Below are 16,496 nucleotides of genomic sequence, written 5' to 3' on the forward strand. Positions count from 1 at the left end.
CAGGCTGGGCAGGCACCTACTCCTCTAAGGGAGAAGCTGGGCACGACTCTGCCCTGGGGCAGCTTTGAGAGAAGGCAGCCTAGACCTTGCACCCCTTGGTGAGGCTGGAACTTGGGGGAGTAAGGGGACGTGGGCCCCTGCAGATGGTCACCAGTGGACTGACTTCCTAGTCAGGAGGCCTACCCCACTCAGCCCATTGGACAGTGCCTGGGGGTGGAGAGTTCTGTTTCAGAAGATCTGGCTGGCAGGCACCTCAGCACCTGCCAGCGGCAGCCCCGCTGCCACTCCCCGGGGTCACCACACAGCCTGTTGCTGCCCTGTTGGGGTCTGGAAAGCCTCACTAGAGGCCCCCACTGGTCACAGGAGTGACTGCAGCACCCCCACTGCAGCTGTTGCTCATGTCCTCACCTTGAAGCCCACCCTTCTAATGGCCTTTGGGGGCAGGGGCACAGCTCTGCCTCGGGTGCCTGGGGGGGGAGAGAGGAGGCTGTCCTGAGCTCCTGAACATTCACTGCAGCTCTTTCATCCTTTTGGAGGGAAGACAGTTCTCAGGTCGCTGAGGGTAGGACAAGACTGAGTGACTTCACTTTCACTTTTCACTTTCATGCATTGGAGAAGGAAATGGCAACCCACTCCAGTGTTCTTGCCTGGAGAATCCCAGGGATGGGGGAGCCTGGTGGGCTGCCGTCTATGGGGTCACACAGAGTCGGACACGACTGAAGAGACTTAGCAGCAGTTCTCAGGAAGCTGCCACACCCCCTTCCAAGTGTAGGAGGCAAGGAAGTGCTTCTGTGGGTGAGTGTGAGCTCCCCAGTGGCCAGACGACTGAGGTGGCCATACCCACTGGAGCCATGCAAGAGGGTGCACGGTCCAGAATGTCCACTCAGGCTCCCCACCCCCACGCTGGCCTCAGGGTGGCCTGTGGGAACTATACCCTCACTCCTCAAGTGTGGTCACCAGACCAGCTGGGTCCCACGGGAGCTTGTCAGAGATGCAGAACGACCTCTCTCTCTAACCCCAGCCCAGACCTCCTGAGTCAGAATCTGCTTTGAACAGGATCCTCACGTGCCCTGTGGACATTCAAGGGTGAGAATCCCAACCTGACCAAGCCCACTTCTGTCTCCAGAGGCCACCAGGGGCCAGGCCTGGAGGCCCCAGGAGGAGGTCCTGGAAGGACTTAAGTTTCCTGTAGATGCAGCTTTTCCAGTGTGGGCACTCCAGACACTGGGGTGTCCTGTGCAGCACCCCTGACCCCTTTCCATGAGTTCGAACCAGTAGCAGCGCCCAGTTAGGACAACTAGAAGTGTCTGCAGGCAAAGTCACCCCAGTGGAGAGCCGCAGGGCCTCCGGGGAGCCCCCTGGGGGCCCACAGCATTGGTCTCTGGGGTGGAGTCCTGACAATAGTTTTAAACATTCCCCAGGGCATTAGTGATCAAGTTGTGAATGTACTAGAAACCACTCAATCATACACTTTAAAAGGGTAAACTACGGCACGTCACTTATGTCATAGCTGTTCTTGAAGCAGCTTCCAGGTGACTGATAGAAAATGACTCATGGAACACAAGCCCCTCGTGGCAAGCGGGAGCCCACTAGACTCGTGACCCTCCAGCCTGTAGAGCACAAGTGTCCCCTGGGTGCTTGAGGAGGAGGGCCCAGGAATCTGATTTCTAATGAGGGCCCTGGGCACGCTGGGAACCAGAGCAGGAGGGAGCGGAGGGTGGGGCTACAGCTTTCCACCAGTGCCCAGACCTTGCCAGGTTTGCTGGAAGCCCCACGCACACCCTCCCTCCTCCTCCGCTGAGCACCTCCCAGACAGGCAAAGGGCTGCAAAAGGGGGTGGGAGACGCGAGGGGAGGCAGAGGTGGGCCCACATAGATGTCAAGCACTCCGGATGGAACTCAAGGGCAACACAGAACCTGGAACTTCAACTTCTCCAAGCCTGGAGGCTCAGAAGCAAGACAGGAGGAGTCAGTAATCACCTCCCACCACATGTGCAAGTGCAAACTGGCTAAAATGCAAAGATGAGGTACAAACGGAACAGTCACATTTACAGCCATTCTTAGCTGTCCGTTTTGGCACTTCCTGGAGCCTCCTCAACAACACATGAAGACCAGCCTCTGGGCTTCATCACCACCCACCTGATCACCAGACTTGAGCTCCATCACTTTGTTTCCAAAAATTTCACTCTGAAAACACCATTTGCATCCCAGAGGTTCCGGGAAGAATGTGATTGGAGCTTTCCTTTCTGACGAGGGGACACGACTGCAGATGGACATGGAGGCCTAGCCTCCCCATGTGACTTGACGTGGGTGGGCCCTGTTCTTCAATGATTGTGCATGCATGCAAAGTCACTTTGGTCGTGTCCGACTCTGCGACCCCATGGACTCTAGCCCACCAGGCTCCTCTGTCCATAGGATTCTCCAGGCAAGAATACTGGAGTGGGTTGCCATGCCTTCCTCCAGGGGATCTTCCAACTCAGGGATCAAACCTGCGTCGCTCATGTCTCCTGCATTGATAGGCGGGTTCTTTATCAATAGCGCCTCCTGGGAAGCCCATTAAATGATCGGGCATCTTAAGGGTTTTCAGACTCGGAGGCCCCTGGTGTGTGCCGTTGGGCTCGATTTGTTGGCCAGCACTCTAAAATCAGTTTACATGAAAAGCTCCACTTCCAGCTTACCTTGGACGTTTGTCACATCTGGCCCAAGTTCCCTTAAGGCCACAGCTGGTTGAAGTTGACCCATCACGGTGGGAGGCCTCCCAGCCTGGCCCTGGCTGGCCAGCCACTCCTCTGGCCACCATGGTGGCTGTGTCTGCCTTGCACCTCAAGTCAGCTGGCGTCTCTGAAAGAGATTTGCTCTTCCCCAGGAGCATCTGTGAAAGTAGATGTCCTGCTCTGTCAGGGGAGGGGGGACCGGAGGGGTGAAAGGAGGCTCTGAAATGCTTTCTGCAGGCAGGCAGGGTGCCTCCTTCAGAGCTGTGAAGAGAAGGGCTTGTTCTGAGATTCCCCTGGATGGAGGCAGACACTCAGGGCCCCTGAGAACACTGTAGCCGAAGCAGAAAACCACGCGGCTCCCAAGACTGTTCCCCCACAGCCTGGCGGCCGGCGGGGCCGCTGTGGCCCTGGAGGTCTCTGAGGGTCTTTTCATAGCCAGACTCCTCTAAGGACAGATGAGGGCTTTGACTCCAGTTCCTCCTGGTGTCTGTGTTGGGGAGGCCGCCCGGGTTGGCCAAAAGGAGATCTTTTGAGGCAAGGGCTATTTCCAGTTCCTGCATTTGGAAAGGTCTCCGGTTGCTTAGCCACAGTTGATGTTTGGGAAATATATGTATTTCAAGTAAGTCTTAGAAGAACGCAGCTCTTTTAGGGGTGTAAGGGTGCTGGGTCCCTGGATGGCTGAGGCCAGCCCAGCATGAGGCACCAGGAGCCTGCTGGCAGAGTTCTGCTCAGCTTTCTGGCCCTTTCTCATCTCCTGGGAGATATGAGGTGCAAATATTGGGGGGGGGGGCTCATTTTCTATGGATCTAGGAAAAGTTGAGAGCAAGAGGAAGGGGAGAGAGAAGAGAAGCCCTTCTCTGGAGGTTGTGTGTATTTGGAGGGTCTCTGCTTAGAGCTCTCGAATCCATGGAAAGTCAGGGCTCAAGTCAGCCAAGGGAGTGGTGCCAGGGAGACCCATGTGCCCCTAAGACGTCCCTGCCCAGAAGGCCTTTCCTCCGGTGCCCCTGGCGGCCTGCTTTGGGGTCCTGAAAGTGAAAATCCCTCAGCCATGTCTGACTCTGCGACCCCACGGACTATACAGTCCATGGAATTCTCCAGGCCAGAACACTGGAGTGGGTAGCCGTTCCCTTCTCCAGGGGATCTTCCCAACCCAGGAATCAAACCCAGGTCTCCCACGTTGCAGGCGAGCCACAAGGCGGGGTCCTGTGGTGCCTTCTCCAAGGCACACCATCTGGTCTGGGACACATGCTGTCAGTGGTGCATACCTTAGGGTTAATGAGTCTGTGGTCTTTGAAAGGAAGAGAACCTTCAGTGACCCTTTCATTTGCATTGGTGGGTTGTGGAGCTGGTTTTGGGGTGCAGAGCAGTCACCATGCAACACACCGAGGTAGGATTCTCTGCTTGGCCAGAGCCATCTCATCTGTGCCCCTCATGCCAGGCCAGCCTGTGTACCTCCCTCTCCACAGGGCTGATTCATCTCAGTCTTTTTTCTTTTGGCTGCACCTCAAGGCTTTGGGGATCTTAGTTCCCCAACCAGGGATTGAACCTGGAACCTTTGGCAGTGAAAGCCTGGAGTCCTAACCACTGGACCTCCAGGGAGGCAAGTTTTAATGTGCTTTTTTCACAGCAACAACACCATCAAAATAGCCATTATGGGGAATTTGCATTCCTGCAATATTGAAACCTAGCAAATGTTTTTATAAAGAATTTTTTTTTTTTTTTTGGCTGCACCACACGGCTTGTGGGATCTTAGTTCCCCAACCAGGGATTGAACCTGGAACTTTTGGCAGTGAAAGCCTGGAGTCCTAACCACTGGCCCACCAGGGAATCCCCTCATCTGAGCCTTAAAACAGAAAGTTCCAGGGATCCCTCTTCACTCGAAGGCAGACCAGGACAGTTGGTCACACTACTCCTTGTCCAGCCTGGCCCAGCCAGGAACTGTGGTCCCCCAGCAGAGCAGGAGGTGGGACCCAGGGCCTTCAAAAGTGCCCCCTCTACTGACCCCACCCCCGGTTTCACCCACTCCTGAAGCACCTTCCCCTGCTGGGGGGTGGACACCCTGCTGAGCATCGGCCCCCCCCAACCCCCTCAGCCCGACAGGAGGAGGTGCAGCACCGCCCTCCCAGCTGCCAAGGCCAGCAGGTCCCCCGCCCCCGGGGTCCGGAACAGGGCAGGGGGGTTTCTGCCCTTCTCCTTGGCAAGGATTCTGCCTCCAGCTCCCGCCTGCAATCAGGCCAAAAGCTGGCTTCCCCACCAGCCCCCATGGGGGACAGAACTGTCATCTTCAAGACTGCTCCTGGCTGGCTGCAGGTGGGCTCACCGCCCCCCTCCTTCCCAAGCACCCAGGAGACCCGTCCCTGGGCAAACAGTTACCCAGGGCCCTACCTGGCTCACCCCTCCATCCCCGGGCTTCAGGAGCCCACTCAAGCACTGACTCCATCTGTAAATTGAAAAAATGGGCTGGAAGGCAGCTACCAGGGGCTGAGAGAGCAGGGCTTGGCTGCTGTGAGTCCCCACATGTCGAGGCGGCAGAACACAAGCCTGACCGCGCCTGGCTCGGGCGCTTTCCTGGGGCCCCCACCTCTCCTCTGGCCCAAGCCCAGGCCACACGGGAGAGGTGTTGGAAGTTGGACTCCTTACACCAGTGTCCGGCACCCAGGAAGCACGGCCTCCTGGGCAGGTGGCTGGAGAGCTGAGGCCTTACCGTGTGAGCCTGGGTAAGTCACACCACAGCCTCCTGGGTAAGCCACACCTTACCGTGTGAGCCTGGGTAAGGCCCACCACTCAGGGCCAGGGCCGCACAGGGCACTGTGCCGTGGGGGCGTGTGTGATGGGGCAGGGGAGGGTTGTCATGATTCTCTGTGGAGATTCAGCCCCGGTGGGGTGGTGGCTGGCACGGGGCTGACAGGCCCACCCACCCATGTGGGACGGGCAAGGCCAGCCACTGCAGAGGGCATGGGGCCAGTCACCCTCATCCACAGTCAGAAAAGTAAAAGGTTTTATTCTGGGGAGAAGTTGATAAAAATACTCATCTCTGCTACGGGGGTGGGGCCAGGGCTGCACTGGCTGATGTCCCCCAAGGCGGCGTAGGTCACGGGGCTCAGGAAGCGCTCGGCTTCATTTGGACGCAGTCCTCGGAGAAAGAAAAGAGAAGTCAGGTCCAGGAGGGGGTGCGTGGGAGGGGAGGCGGGGCTGGGGGATCACTGGGGGTCGGGGGGGTAGGCACTCAGCACCCAGGACGCCTTTGGCCACTGGTCCAGAGGATCCTCTGCCATGCCAGCGCCCTGATGCCCCCAGGGGGGATCCCCAGGGCAGCTCGCCGCCCCCCACCCAACTCCCTGACTCGCTCCACCACCCCAGGGGCCTCTGGTGGATGCTAGGGGGAGGTGTGCCCCAAAACCAGGCAGAAGGAAGCTTTTTTTTAGTCTTTGTGGAATGTGACAGAAGTGTCAGGAAGCATACAAAGGGTGGAGGGTGCAACTGGACAACCTAGGGGTGGAAAGGGAGAAACAGCCAAACTGAGATGAAGAAGCGTGCGTGCTCAGTCGCTTCAGTCGCATCCGACTCTCTGCAACCCTCTGGACTATAGCCAGCCAGGCTCCTCTGTCCATGGGACTCTCCAGGCAAGAATACTAGACTGGGTTGCCATGCCCTCCTGCAGGGGATCTTCCCAACCCAGGCATCGAACTTGTGTCTCGTACATCCCCTGCCTTGCAGGTGGAATCTTTTTTTTTTTTTTTTTCAGGTGGAATCTTTACTGCTGAACCACCAGGGAAGCCCGAGAGGGAGAAGGGGGACCGATAAACCACCCAGGGACTTCCCTGGTGGTACAGTGATTAAGACTCTGCGCTTCCAATGCAGGGGGCAGGGGTTCGATCCCTGGTCGGGTAACTAAGATTTCCCAAGCCCTGTGGTGCGTTCACACACTCACAAAACCATCCCAGGGACAGAAACCACACGGCCTGAGGGACCCATCAGGCAGGTATGAGCGCGCTGCTCTTTGCCCCAGGGCCAGTCATGGAACCCCAGATGAGCATGCTTTGGTGGTCAGTCCACCAAGCACACAGACAGTGAGCACGTGACCCAAAGAACCAGCAAGATGCCAAACAGGATGGAGCGGTCCTGGAGGATTCCAGGGCTTTTGCTCCAAGTGTCTTGTGGATTAGCCAGAAGTAAATACAAACAATCAGATTCTTTAAACACCCAACTCATAACAGTGATTACTGGTGGAAAGAATCAACAGACAGTAAAAAAGCATGCATGCAGTAAAACCCGGTTCCCATGAGAAAACCGGTCCTGGGAGAAATAACGCTCGCTAAAGAAAATGGACAGCGGTATCGGCTGTGATTGGAACGCATCCTGATGAAATCATTTCAGCAAAATAAAAAGGAAAGTGATTGTTTTTTAAAACCACTGTAACTGTGCTGTATTGAAAATGGGTCAAGGAATTCAATTGGTTTAGTGGAAAATTCAGTCTAGCAAGAAAGCTGCGTTCTCCATGAAACGTAACATGAGATGGATTGTGTCGGGTGTATCCATACCAAGTTAAAAGCAGCTACTGGGTCAAAATGAGTCCCTTGTGGAGACCCCTCCCTTAAGCCCAGGACCCCCGCACCTTGCCCAGGGCAGTGTCTCTGCCTTGCGGGGGAGGGTGGAGATGCCGGTGGGGAGGGGGCGGGCGCAGGGCTCACGGGTTGCTGGGCTCCTTGGCGGACTGCAGGCTGGCTCGGGACTCGAGGCGCAGGGACCGTGGGTGCCTGGCAGCCCCTGGGGCCGGCTGGGGGCCCAGCTTAGGGTCCTGCAGAGATGGCGTCAGTGGTGGCAGCAGCAGCACGGGCGGGAGAGACGGAGGCCGAGCGGGCATCGTCGGCAGAGGGCCCGAGGCGGCTGAGCCCATGCTGACGCGGGGGGGCAGGGCTGCAGTGGGCGGGAGGGGCAGGAGAGACCCACGAGGTGTCCCAAGAACATTCTGGAGAGAGGCTGGCCCGACGGGGCCATCCCCTCTAAGGAAAAGAGAAGCCCCAAGACTGGGAGTGTTCACCTCTGATCACCCAGCCAGGGCATCTGACACTTCCTGGGTGGGGGTAGGAGTATCCATCCTGGGGGATGGGTAGTTTCATCTATCCATCCAAGATAGATGAAACCAGAGGTGGACGAGGACATGGAGCAGGGCAGCCTAGAGAAAACGAGGCTTGGAGGCCGGGATTCCCCAGTTCAAGGTCACTGTGCCTCAGCTCCCCTGCTGTAGCGGCCTCCCCAGCCGGGACAGTAGATGAGATAAGGATGGGGTGAGGTGAGAGTGGAGGAAGTACTCTGTGTGCTGTAAAACGCGCTCAGGTTGGTGATGAGACTCGAGGAGTCGTGACCTCAGCTGCCCCCCCACCCCACCCCCCTGACTCGGCTCTCGGTTCCCCAGCGGAGAGGCCCGAAGGAATGAATGGGCACCCTTATCCCAGCCCTGCAGCCAGCTCGACTCCGGGAATACAGACTCCAGCCCTGGGCCCCAGGGATGGCACCTGGACCAGGAGGCATGGCTGGAGGGTGAAGCTGGAGCCCTGGATGGCTGGGAGCCCCTGCTCAGGGCACTGGGTGCCAGGAGGAGGTTGCTGAAGGGACCTTCTCTGGCCTTCTGGGTCTGGGCAGGGGAGAGATGGGTGAGGTGGGGCTGGAAAGCCTGAGGCTGGGAATGGGGGCCCAGACACGCTACTGGAATCCCAGCTGGGCCAGGGAGCTGGGGGCAGCTACTCACCGGAGGAGATGGCACCAAATAGGGTGCTCAGGCGGGTACCCTCATGCGGGCTTCGGGCAGGGGGATGTGGGACCTTCACAGCTTAGCGGAGAAGAAAGGGGAAGAGACAAGCGTGGGTGGGGGCGCCCCCAGGGCTCTGCCCACCTGGAGGCCCACATCCCGTCCTCTGGTGCCCACAAAGGCCCTTCACTCCAATGGGACCTGCCCTGCGGCCCCTATCCCGCCTCTTCACACACCCAACCCCCACCTACTCGTGCAGGGAAGCCCCTTCTTCCCTCCCCGCCTCCCCTTCTCAAGGCGGAGGTGTTAGGAAAACCCTTTCTGAAAGTAACTCAAGGCCAGGGAGGAGAGAGCCCTTATTCTAGCGTAGACAGATGGAGGCTGCCAGTTCTTAGCGACTCCCACCAGGGCCGGCCACCGCAGTGCCCCGCTCCACCTCCCTGTCCTTCATCTTCTCTGTGAGCACTTTTTTTTAAAGGTATGTACGTGCTGAGTCACTTTAGCCGTGTCCAACTCTTTGCAACCTCATGGAAATAGCCCGCCAGGCGCCTCTGGCCATGGGATTCTCCAGGCAAGAATACTGGAGTGGGTTGCCGTTTCCTCCTCCAGGACATCTTTCAGACTCAGGGATCAAACCCACGTCTCTTAGGTCTCCTGCATTGCAGGTGGATTCTTTACCACTAGTGCTACCTGGGAAACACTTTTTTGAGGTAAAATTCACATAAAATTAATTATTCAAAGTGAACACTTCGGTAGCATCAAGTTCATTCACAAGGCTGTGTGGCCGCCATACCCATCCAGTTCCCGAACATCTCATCACCCTTAAAAGAGGTTGGTACCCATGAGTGAGTCACCCCTGTTCTCCCCTCCCCTGAGCTCTGGCGACCACGAACCTGCTTTCCGTCTCGAGACCTGCCTGTTCTGGACACTTCATAGGAGGGCGTCGCACAATACATGGCTTTTGGGGTCTGGCTCCATCCTTCACCCTTTCTGGACGGGGGTCCAGCCAAGAATCTCCATGGCCAGCCTCCCAGACCAGAGGCCAGTGCATGAGGTGGGAACGTGCAGGGAAGAGGCCGTGAGAGTGAAGGTGCTGGAAGGATGAGGGGGTGAGGAGGGGTCAACGACGGCCATCCACCCAGGGCTGGTGAGGACAGCAGCCAGACTGGTGAGGCGCCTCCGCCTCCATCTGTGACCCAGCCACCTCTGCCTACCTCAGCCCTGCCTATTCTCAGCCCTCCCTGCACTGAGACTTCTCTGGAAGTCCAGCCTCCTGTTGGGGGCACTGTTCACTAGGCACCAGGGGTTCCTCTGGCCCGCCTGAGATCCTGGCCACAGTGTGGGCATCGGAGGGGAGGGCACAGGCTGGCGGGACGGCCCTCAGTGGCCCTGCGGGCAAAGGACAGATGGACGCATGAGACCAGGCTGGCCCTGGGCAGGGTTCGCGTCACCTAGTTTAGGTTTAGGTTCTGGGTGTGTCTTGGATTGGGCTTCCCAGGTGGCGCTAGTGGTAAAGAACCTGCCTGCTAATGTAGGAGATGTAAGAGACACGGATTTGATCCTGGGTCGGGAAGATCCCCTGGAGGAGGAAATGGCAACCCACTCCAGTATTCCTGGCTGTGGAGTCCCATGGAGAGGACCCTGGTGGGCTACAGTCCATAGGGTCGCACAGTTAGACAAGACTGAAGCGACTTAGCATGCCCAAATATTCTTTCGAGTAACAAACGAGCAATAACACAACCTGGTCAAAAAAATCCAGCCACAGGCAGGTTTTAAAGTGATCCCAATTGCCAGTTAGACTTTGTGGCCCCCAAGCAAGATAAAGCAATGAGGCGTCCTGGTTCAGTCCTGCTTTGTTGCGTGGAACTGGAGGGGAGAAAAGCCCCTTGCTCCGGTGACAGTCTGGGGCAGCTGGGTGGAGGGGGTCACCGTCTGACCGATGATGGGGGACGAGGGTGGGGTCTGTATGTCACTCTGGCCCCTCCACCAAAGGGGAGCAGGCAAGCAGCCCTCACTTGCTCGTTTGTGCAATGCCTCCCTGGCTCTTGCAGAGTGAAAGGAGGCAGTGCAGGGCATGGCAAGGAGTTGGATTCATTAGAGACTTCCCTGACAGTTCAGTGGTTAAGACTCTGCGCTTCCACCGCAGGAGGCGCGGGTTTGATCCATGGTCAGGGAACTAAGATCCCGCATGCCATGTGGCGTGACCAAACAGAATAAATAAAAATATTTTTAAAAAGAAAGAAGTTGAGCCCATTCAGTGTTCGCCACCGTTGCTGTCATCCTGCCTGGTGGTCCTAGAGGCCTGGCCTGAGTCTCTTTCTGATAGTCTCTTTCCCTCTCCCGGGGCCTGGAGCAGCCAAACCTTGTCCACATGGAGCTGTTAACACTGCAAGGGTGACATGCATGGTCTGGGGAAATAAAGGGCTCGAGATGTGTCCTGCCCCACTGGATCAGGGCAGGGGCCTGTGGTGGGTTGAATGGCAGCCCCCCAAAAGACATGGCCCCCGGAACCTGTGAATGTGACCTTGTTTGAAGAAAAGGTGCCTGCAGATGTAAATAAGTGAAGGATCTTGAGATGGGAGGAGGAAATGGCAACCCACTCCAGTATTCTTGCCTGGAAAATCCCATGGACAGAGGAGCCTGGAGAGGGTTGCAAAGAGTCGGACGGACGTGACTGAGCAACTGAGCACACACACTTCTTGAGGTGAGGCCATCTGAGTTAAGAGACAGAAGAGGAAGAGACACGGGGAGAAGCCACTCAAAGACAGAGGCAGAGACGGGAGTGATGCAGCCACAAGCCCAGGAATGCCTGGGGCCCCCAGAAGCTGCAAGAGGCAGGAGGGGTCTTCCACTGGGGCCTTAGGAGGGCGCACGGCCCTGCCCACACCTTGATTTGGGATGTCTGGCCTCCTAACTGAGAGAGCTCACTGCTGTCCTCTCCAGGCGCCCAGCCGGTGGACGTCTGTTGCGGCCCCAGGGCACTAAAGCAGGCCGCAGTCTTCTCCCGCACACCAGGGCTTAGGTGTCTCATGCTTGTTCTCAAGTCAGTGGAGGCAAATGGGGTGATGGGGGACACCACAGCCGGGACTCTGTGGCTCCTGGACGAACCCCACTAGGGCAGTGTGTGGAGCCCCTCTTCCCAGACAGGGGAACCTCAAAGGCACAGAGAAGGTGCCCCTTTGGGTGCTTCTGGCCCAGTGCTGGAGCTGAGTCCCCAGGGTCCCCAGCCAGAGCCAGCTGGAGCCAGAGCCACAATGGTGCAGCAACCGGAGTGACTCATTCCCCGTCTCCCTCGGGCCCAGCCCTCCCTGACCTGTGACAGTCCGGACACAGGCCTCCTGGCCTGTCCTTGTCTTCTCCTCATCACGCCCGACCCCGGCCCAGGTAGAGTCACCTTCCTGAGTTCCCAGCCGGGCCTGCCTCGCACCCAGCACAGCTCCTTTGCGGCTGCTATTGCCCGTACCCCCTCCCCAGAGCACTCTCGTCCCAGCTGATTCCTTCATCCAGCGAAGCTCTCTTCCCTTTTCTGAGGCCTCGGGACAACAGCCTGGGACCTCTCCCTTGGACCAGTGTCCCTGTCATGACTCTCCCATCGTACGCAGCACTCCAGGGAGGCCCTCTGGTGCCCTTCCCCAGCCACTCCCCAGTACACGCCTGGCACACAGAGCCACGTTTGCCAGCGGCTATGTGAAGAGCCCCCGTCCCAGGTGTTGCCAGCTCCGGGTCCCACCTGTCTCACACGGGGCCTCACGCTGCCCAGCAAAGGCAGACCCCAGGCAGGGGTGCCCAGGCAGGCTGACGCTCCTCACCCGCCAGCTCCTTCTCCGCGCTGGTCAGCGGCCGCCTCTTGTCCTTGCTGGTCATTCGGCCCTTGTACAGGATCCCGTCCACTCCCAGGAGGTCCACCTCAGCCTGGTTAAGGCAGCCCAGGCCCCAGGTCAGGGAGTGTCCACAGGGGCAGCAGGGCCCGCCTCCCCGGGGGTCACCCACCTCCAGGGGCTGTGGCCTGACTCACAGAGTCATAGTCCAACAACTCAGGGTCCCCATAGGGGTAGACTGTCGACAAGCCGTATGGCTTGAACTCGAGGTTGGTGTCGTTTCTGGGGCCATCACCCCAGTCCTGCGGGGGGCCCAGTGAGTCTAGGCTCCTCTCAGGGACTCCGAGGTTCTGCAGTTTCTGCAGCTGCTGTTGTTCCCTGGGGGCAGGACAGTGGGGTCAGCAGCTACCTGGAGGCACCTCCGCCCCAGAGGAGCCTCAGGTTGGGTCCCAGGGCCTGGCCAATAGCTGGGGAACTCTGGACAGACAGACACCGTTGGGGCAGAGAGCAGAAATTGAGAGCTGTGTTCCCCGAGACCTGGGGCCCTGGTCTGGCCTGCCAAGAACAGGCTCTTAACCTCTTTTTTTTTTTTTTTTTGATCACACTGTGGGGCAGGTGGGATCTTAGTTCCCAGACCAGGGATCAAACCCAAGCCCCCGGCATTGGAAGGGCTAAGTCTTAATCACTGGACCACCCGTCCCTCTTAACCTCTCATCTCAAGAGTCAGGCGAGGGAAGGGGGCATCAGGCACAGGCCCCCAGGCCCCTCACCTTCACGTGGCCATGGCTGCTGTCCAGCTATCACTCCCCACCCTCGAGCCTAGGGGCCCAGGTGTCGGAAGCACTCATGAAGCCATGGGGTGTCAGGGGCTGAGGAGCGGGGCTGGGGCTAGGGGGCCGGCCGGGGGGCAGAGAAACATGAAGGTTGAGGTGCCAGGCCTGCCATACGCTAGCTGTGACCTCAGGCCGGTGGCTGAAACTCTCTGAGCCTCAGTTTCTTCAACTGTGAAATAGGATGATAGCAGAATGACCTCAAAGGGAAAGTGTAAGGTTTCAATGAGGTCCGAACTATCAGAGCACTTGGCACAGAGCCTGCCCAATCACGGGAAGCCCCCCGAGGACCCCGAGGGGTCATGACTCACTTCTTCCAGCAGGAAGCCAGTCTGTCAACCTCACTCACAGGGGCGTGTGAGGTTTGAGACCCTCCCTCACCTAACAGTTCTTGGTCCACAACAGACGCCTGAGAACCTGTTCGTTCTTCTCCCCGTGAGTATCTCACGCACCCGTCTGCAGCCCCACCACCCGGGACAGTGTCCCTCACAGATGGCTGCGGTGCCCTGGACAGTCTTTGCGTCTTGGGACTGCAGTTTGCGCCCGGACCCCTACCTGCTCACCTCATCTGTTGGCGCTGCAGGTACTCGTAGCTGTTGGCGCTGGCCGGCCGCAGCCATGGCAGCAGGTGGGTGTTGCGAATGGTGATGAGTTGCCTGTGGAGGACAAGAGCAAAGGGGGGGTGCACGTGGCCAGCAGAGGGCCCGGCTCCCACCTCCTCCTGGAAGCCCACCCTCAAACGTGGCCTTTCCTCCAGAAAGATCCACAGCGTGGGGCCACCATCCTCTTCGTAGGTCATTGAGAACAACTGTTCTGATGATAAAAGGAAAACTCAGAACGGGTGAGTCCTAGAAATGGGACGTGGGTTGGAGGGTGCCATGGGTTCAGTGGAGAATGTAAAGTGACTGCGGATGGGCACGGGGTTTCCTTTTGGGGTTGGGCCATATTGTCAATGTACTAAATGTCCCTGAACTGTTCACTTTCTTTTTTTTTTCTTAGGCCACAACACCCAGCACGTGGGATCTTAATTCCTCGACCTGGGGTCAAATTTGTAACCCTTCCCTGTAATGGAAGCAAGGAATCTTAACCACAGGATAGCCAGGGAAGTCCCTGAACTGTTCACTTTAAAATGGTTAATTTATATTATGTGTATTTGACCTCATCACAAAAAATTAAAGCATCAGCCTTCTGAGGAGCTGGAACTGTTCTACATCTTGATCTGAGTGGTGGGGAGATGAAAATATTTTGGAATTTGAGGTGAATGGGCTTCCCTCAGATGGTAAAGAATCCTCCTGCAATGTAGGAGGCCCCAGTTTGATCCCTGGGTCAGGAAGATTCCCTGGAGAAGGGAATGGCTACCCACTCCAGTATTCTTGCCTGTAGAATTCGATGGACAGAGGAGCCTGGCAGGCTACAGTCCATGTGGTCACAGTCAGACACGACCGAGAGACTTACACTTTCATTTGGGGTTTCCCAGGTGGCGCTAGTGGTAAAGAACCCACCTACCAATGCAGGAGACATAAGAGACCAGGGTTAGATCCCTGGGTTGGGAAGACCCTCTGGAGGAGAGAATGGTAACCCACTCCAGTATTCTTGCCTAGAAAATCCCATGGACAGAAGACCTTGGCAGGTTACAGTTCATAGGGTCGCAAAGAATCGGACATGACTGAAGCCACTTAGCATGCACACACATGCACTAAATCCCACTGAGTTTTCCACTTTAAAATGGCTGATTTTGTATGTGAATTTCACCTCAATACATAAAGTATTAGACTATAAAAACATGTGCAGGGAAGTCCTACAGGGTTCAGCTTTCCCCGAGCTTCCTCTTACCCTTTTCCTCTGGAGTCCACCCTGTTCCTGGACACAGCGGGCAGCAGACGGGACTGGGGAAGGGAGGGGCACAGTACTGCCCAGGGAGCTAATGGGATCGTGTGCACAGAACGGTGTGCATGGATGTTCCCGTCCCCGACCACCCCCGCAGTACTCACGGGCTGGTCATCATCTCCACGGGCCAGTTGCAGGAGATGCATTTCACCCGCTCAAACAGTTTCCTGGAAGACACCCCACTCCGTCAGCCGCCGCCCCGGCTGGGCCCCATGAGGCCACCCCTGCCCTGGGCAGTGCTTGGGGGAGGCTGCAGGTCCGTCCGTGCCTCAGGGCCAGGGCTTCCCCCCAGATCCCACTCCTTCTGGCCTGGCCTGGCTCAGCTCAGCTCCACTGGCCCCAGCTGACCGTCACGTGGGGCCACTTGGGGCCTCAGTGGGGGATAAAAGTGGTTGTAGTTTCTCTCCTCGCCCCAAACACAGTGGAGGCCTTCTCAACCGGGGAGAGCGACCCTTCACGGTGGGACACTGGAGGGCATGAGGGGTGACCTGAGGACAGGAGCCCCCCAGGAAGATCGGGTCCCTCTGCCGGGGGCTCTGTCTGGATGGGGTGGGGGCCTGGCTCTAGTTCCAGGTCTGCCCAAGCTCCCTGAGTGGCCTCGCAGGGGCCCCCTCCCTCTCTGACCCTCTGTTTCCTCATGAAAGAACGTGGAGCCCAGGCCAGGGAGGCCCATCTCCGAGCTCTGGTGCTCTCTGCCTCATCTCTCCCTCCACTGGGAAACCCCACATCCCCCCTCCCCGGGTTTACAGGTCTGAGTCCTTCCTCCCAGAGTCCAGAATCTGCTGGGAAACCTCTCTCATTTCCTCTCTGGAGGGAGGGCCGTGCAGCCTCTGGGAGCTGCAAGGGCTGCAGGGGACCCCGCCCCTGGAGGAACTCACCTCCTAAAGCCGGCAGCATTGTCGGGGTCAAAATGGAAGCCTTCAATCAGCAGCTTCCTGACAACTTTCCAGACTTCGTCCATGTCTTTCTTCAGATCATCCAAATCGCTGGGAACCAGCTGCCAAAAGCCAAAGGGAAGAGTGTTTAGTCAATTAAGTAAACACTCCGCCTCCCTCCAGCAACCTGCAAAGTTATAGAGAGTAACAAGATTGACGGCAACTCACTCCAGTAGTCCTGCCTGGGAAATCCCATGGACAGAGGAACCTGGAGGGCTACAGTCCACGGGGTCCCAAAAGAGTTGGACAGGACTTAGCAACTAAACAACAATAAGCAAGATTGACCAAGAAAAGTGAGGTGGTTGTGGACTTCCCTAGTGGTCCAGTGGTTAAGAATCTGCCTTGCAATGCAGGGGATGCAGGTTCGATCCCTGGTCAGGGAACTAAGATCCCCCATGCCACGGCGCAGCTAAGCAACTAAGCCTGCAAGCCACACCTAGAGAATCTGTGCACCGCAATGAAAGATCTCATATGATGTGATGAAAATCCTGAGTGCTGCAACCAAGACCAACTACAGTCTTTTAAAACTACACACACACACACACAGACCAAAACTATACACAA

The 16,496-nt window shown here is 57.4% G+C and overlaps 1 protein-coding gene across 1 annotated transcript in view; it reads right to left on the reverse strand.

The window, feature by feature from the left end:
* Positions 1-7,400: 7,400 nt before the first annotated feature.
* Positions 7,401-16,496, reverse strand: part of C25H16orf96 (chromosome 25 C16orf96 homolog) — a 35,463-nt gene continuing 26,367 nt past the window's right edge. The window contains exons 10-16 of the mRNA XM_070362523.1: positions 15,876-15,994; positions 15,102-15,164; positions 13,674-13,766; positions 12,478-12,658; positions 12,272-12,374; positions 8,463-8,543; positions 7,401-7,630 (exon numbers count right to left, since the gene is read on the reverse strand). Coding sequence (XP_070218624.1) covers positions 7,401-7,630; positions 8,463-8,543; positions 12,272-12,374; positions 12,478-12,658; positions 13,674-13,766; positions 15,102-15,164; positions 15,876-15,994 — 870 coding nt within the window. The remainder of the gene's footprint in view (positions 7,631-8,462; positions 8,544-12,271; positions 12,375-12,477; positions 12,659-13,673; positions 13,767-15,101; positions 15,165-15,875; positions 15,995-16,496) is intronic.

The sequence above is a fragment of the Bos mutus genome, chromosome 25 (genome assembly GCF_027580195.1).
Source record: "Bos mutus isolate GX-2022 chromosome 25, NWIPB_WYAK_1.1, whole genome shotgun sequence".
NCBI classification, from domain to species: Eukaryota; Metazoa; Chordata; class Mammalia; order Artiodactyla; family Bovidae; genus Bos; species Bos mutus.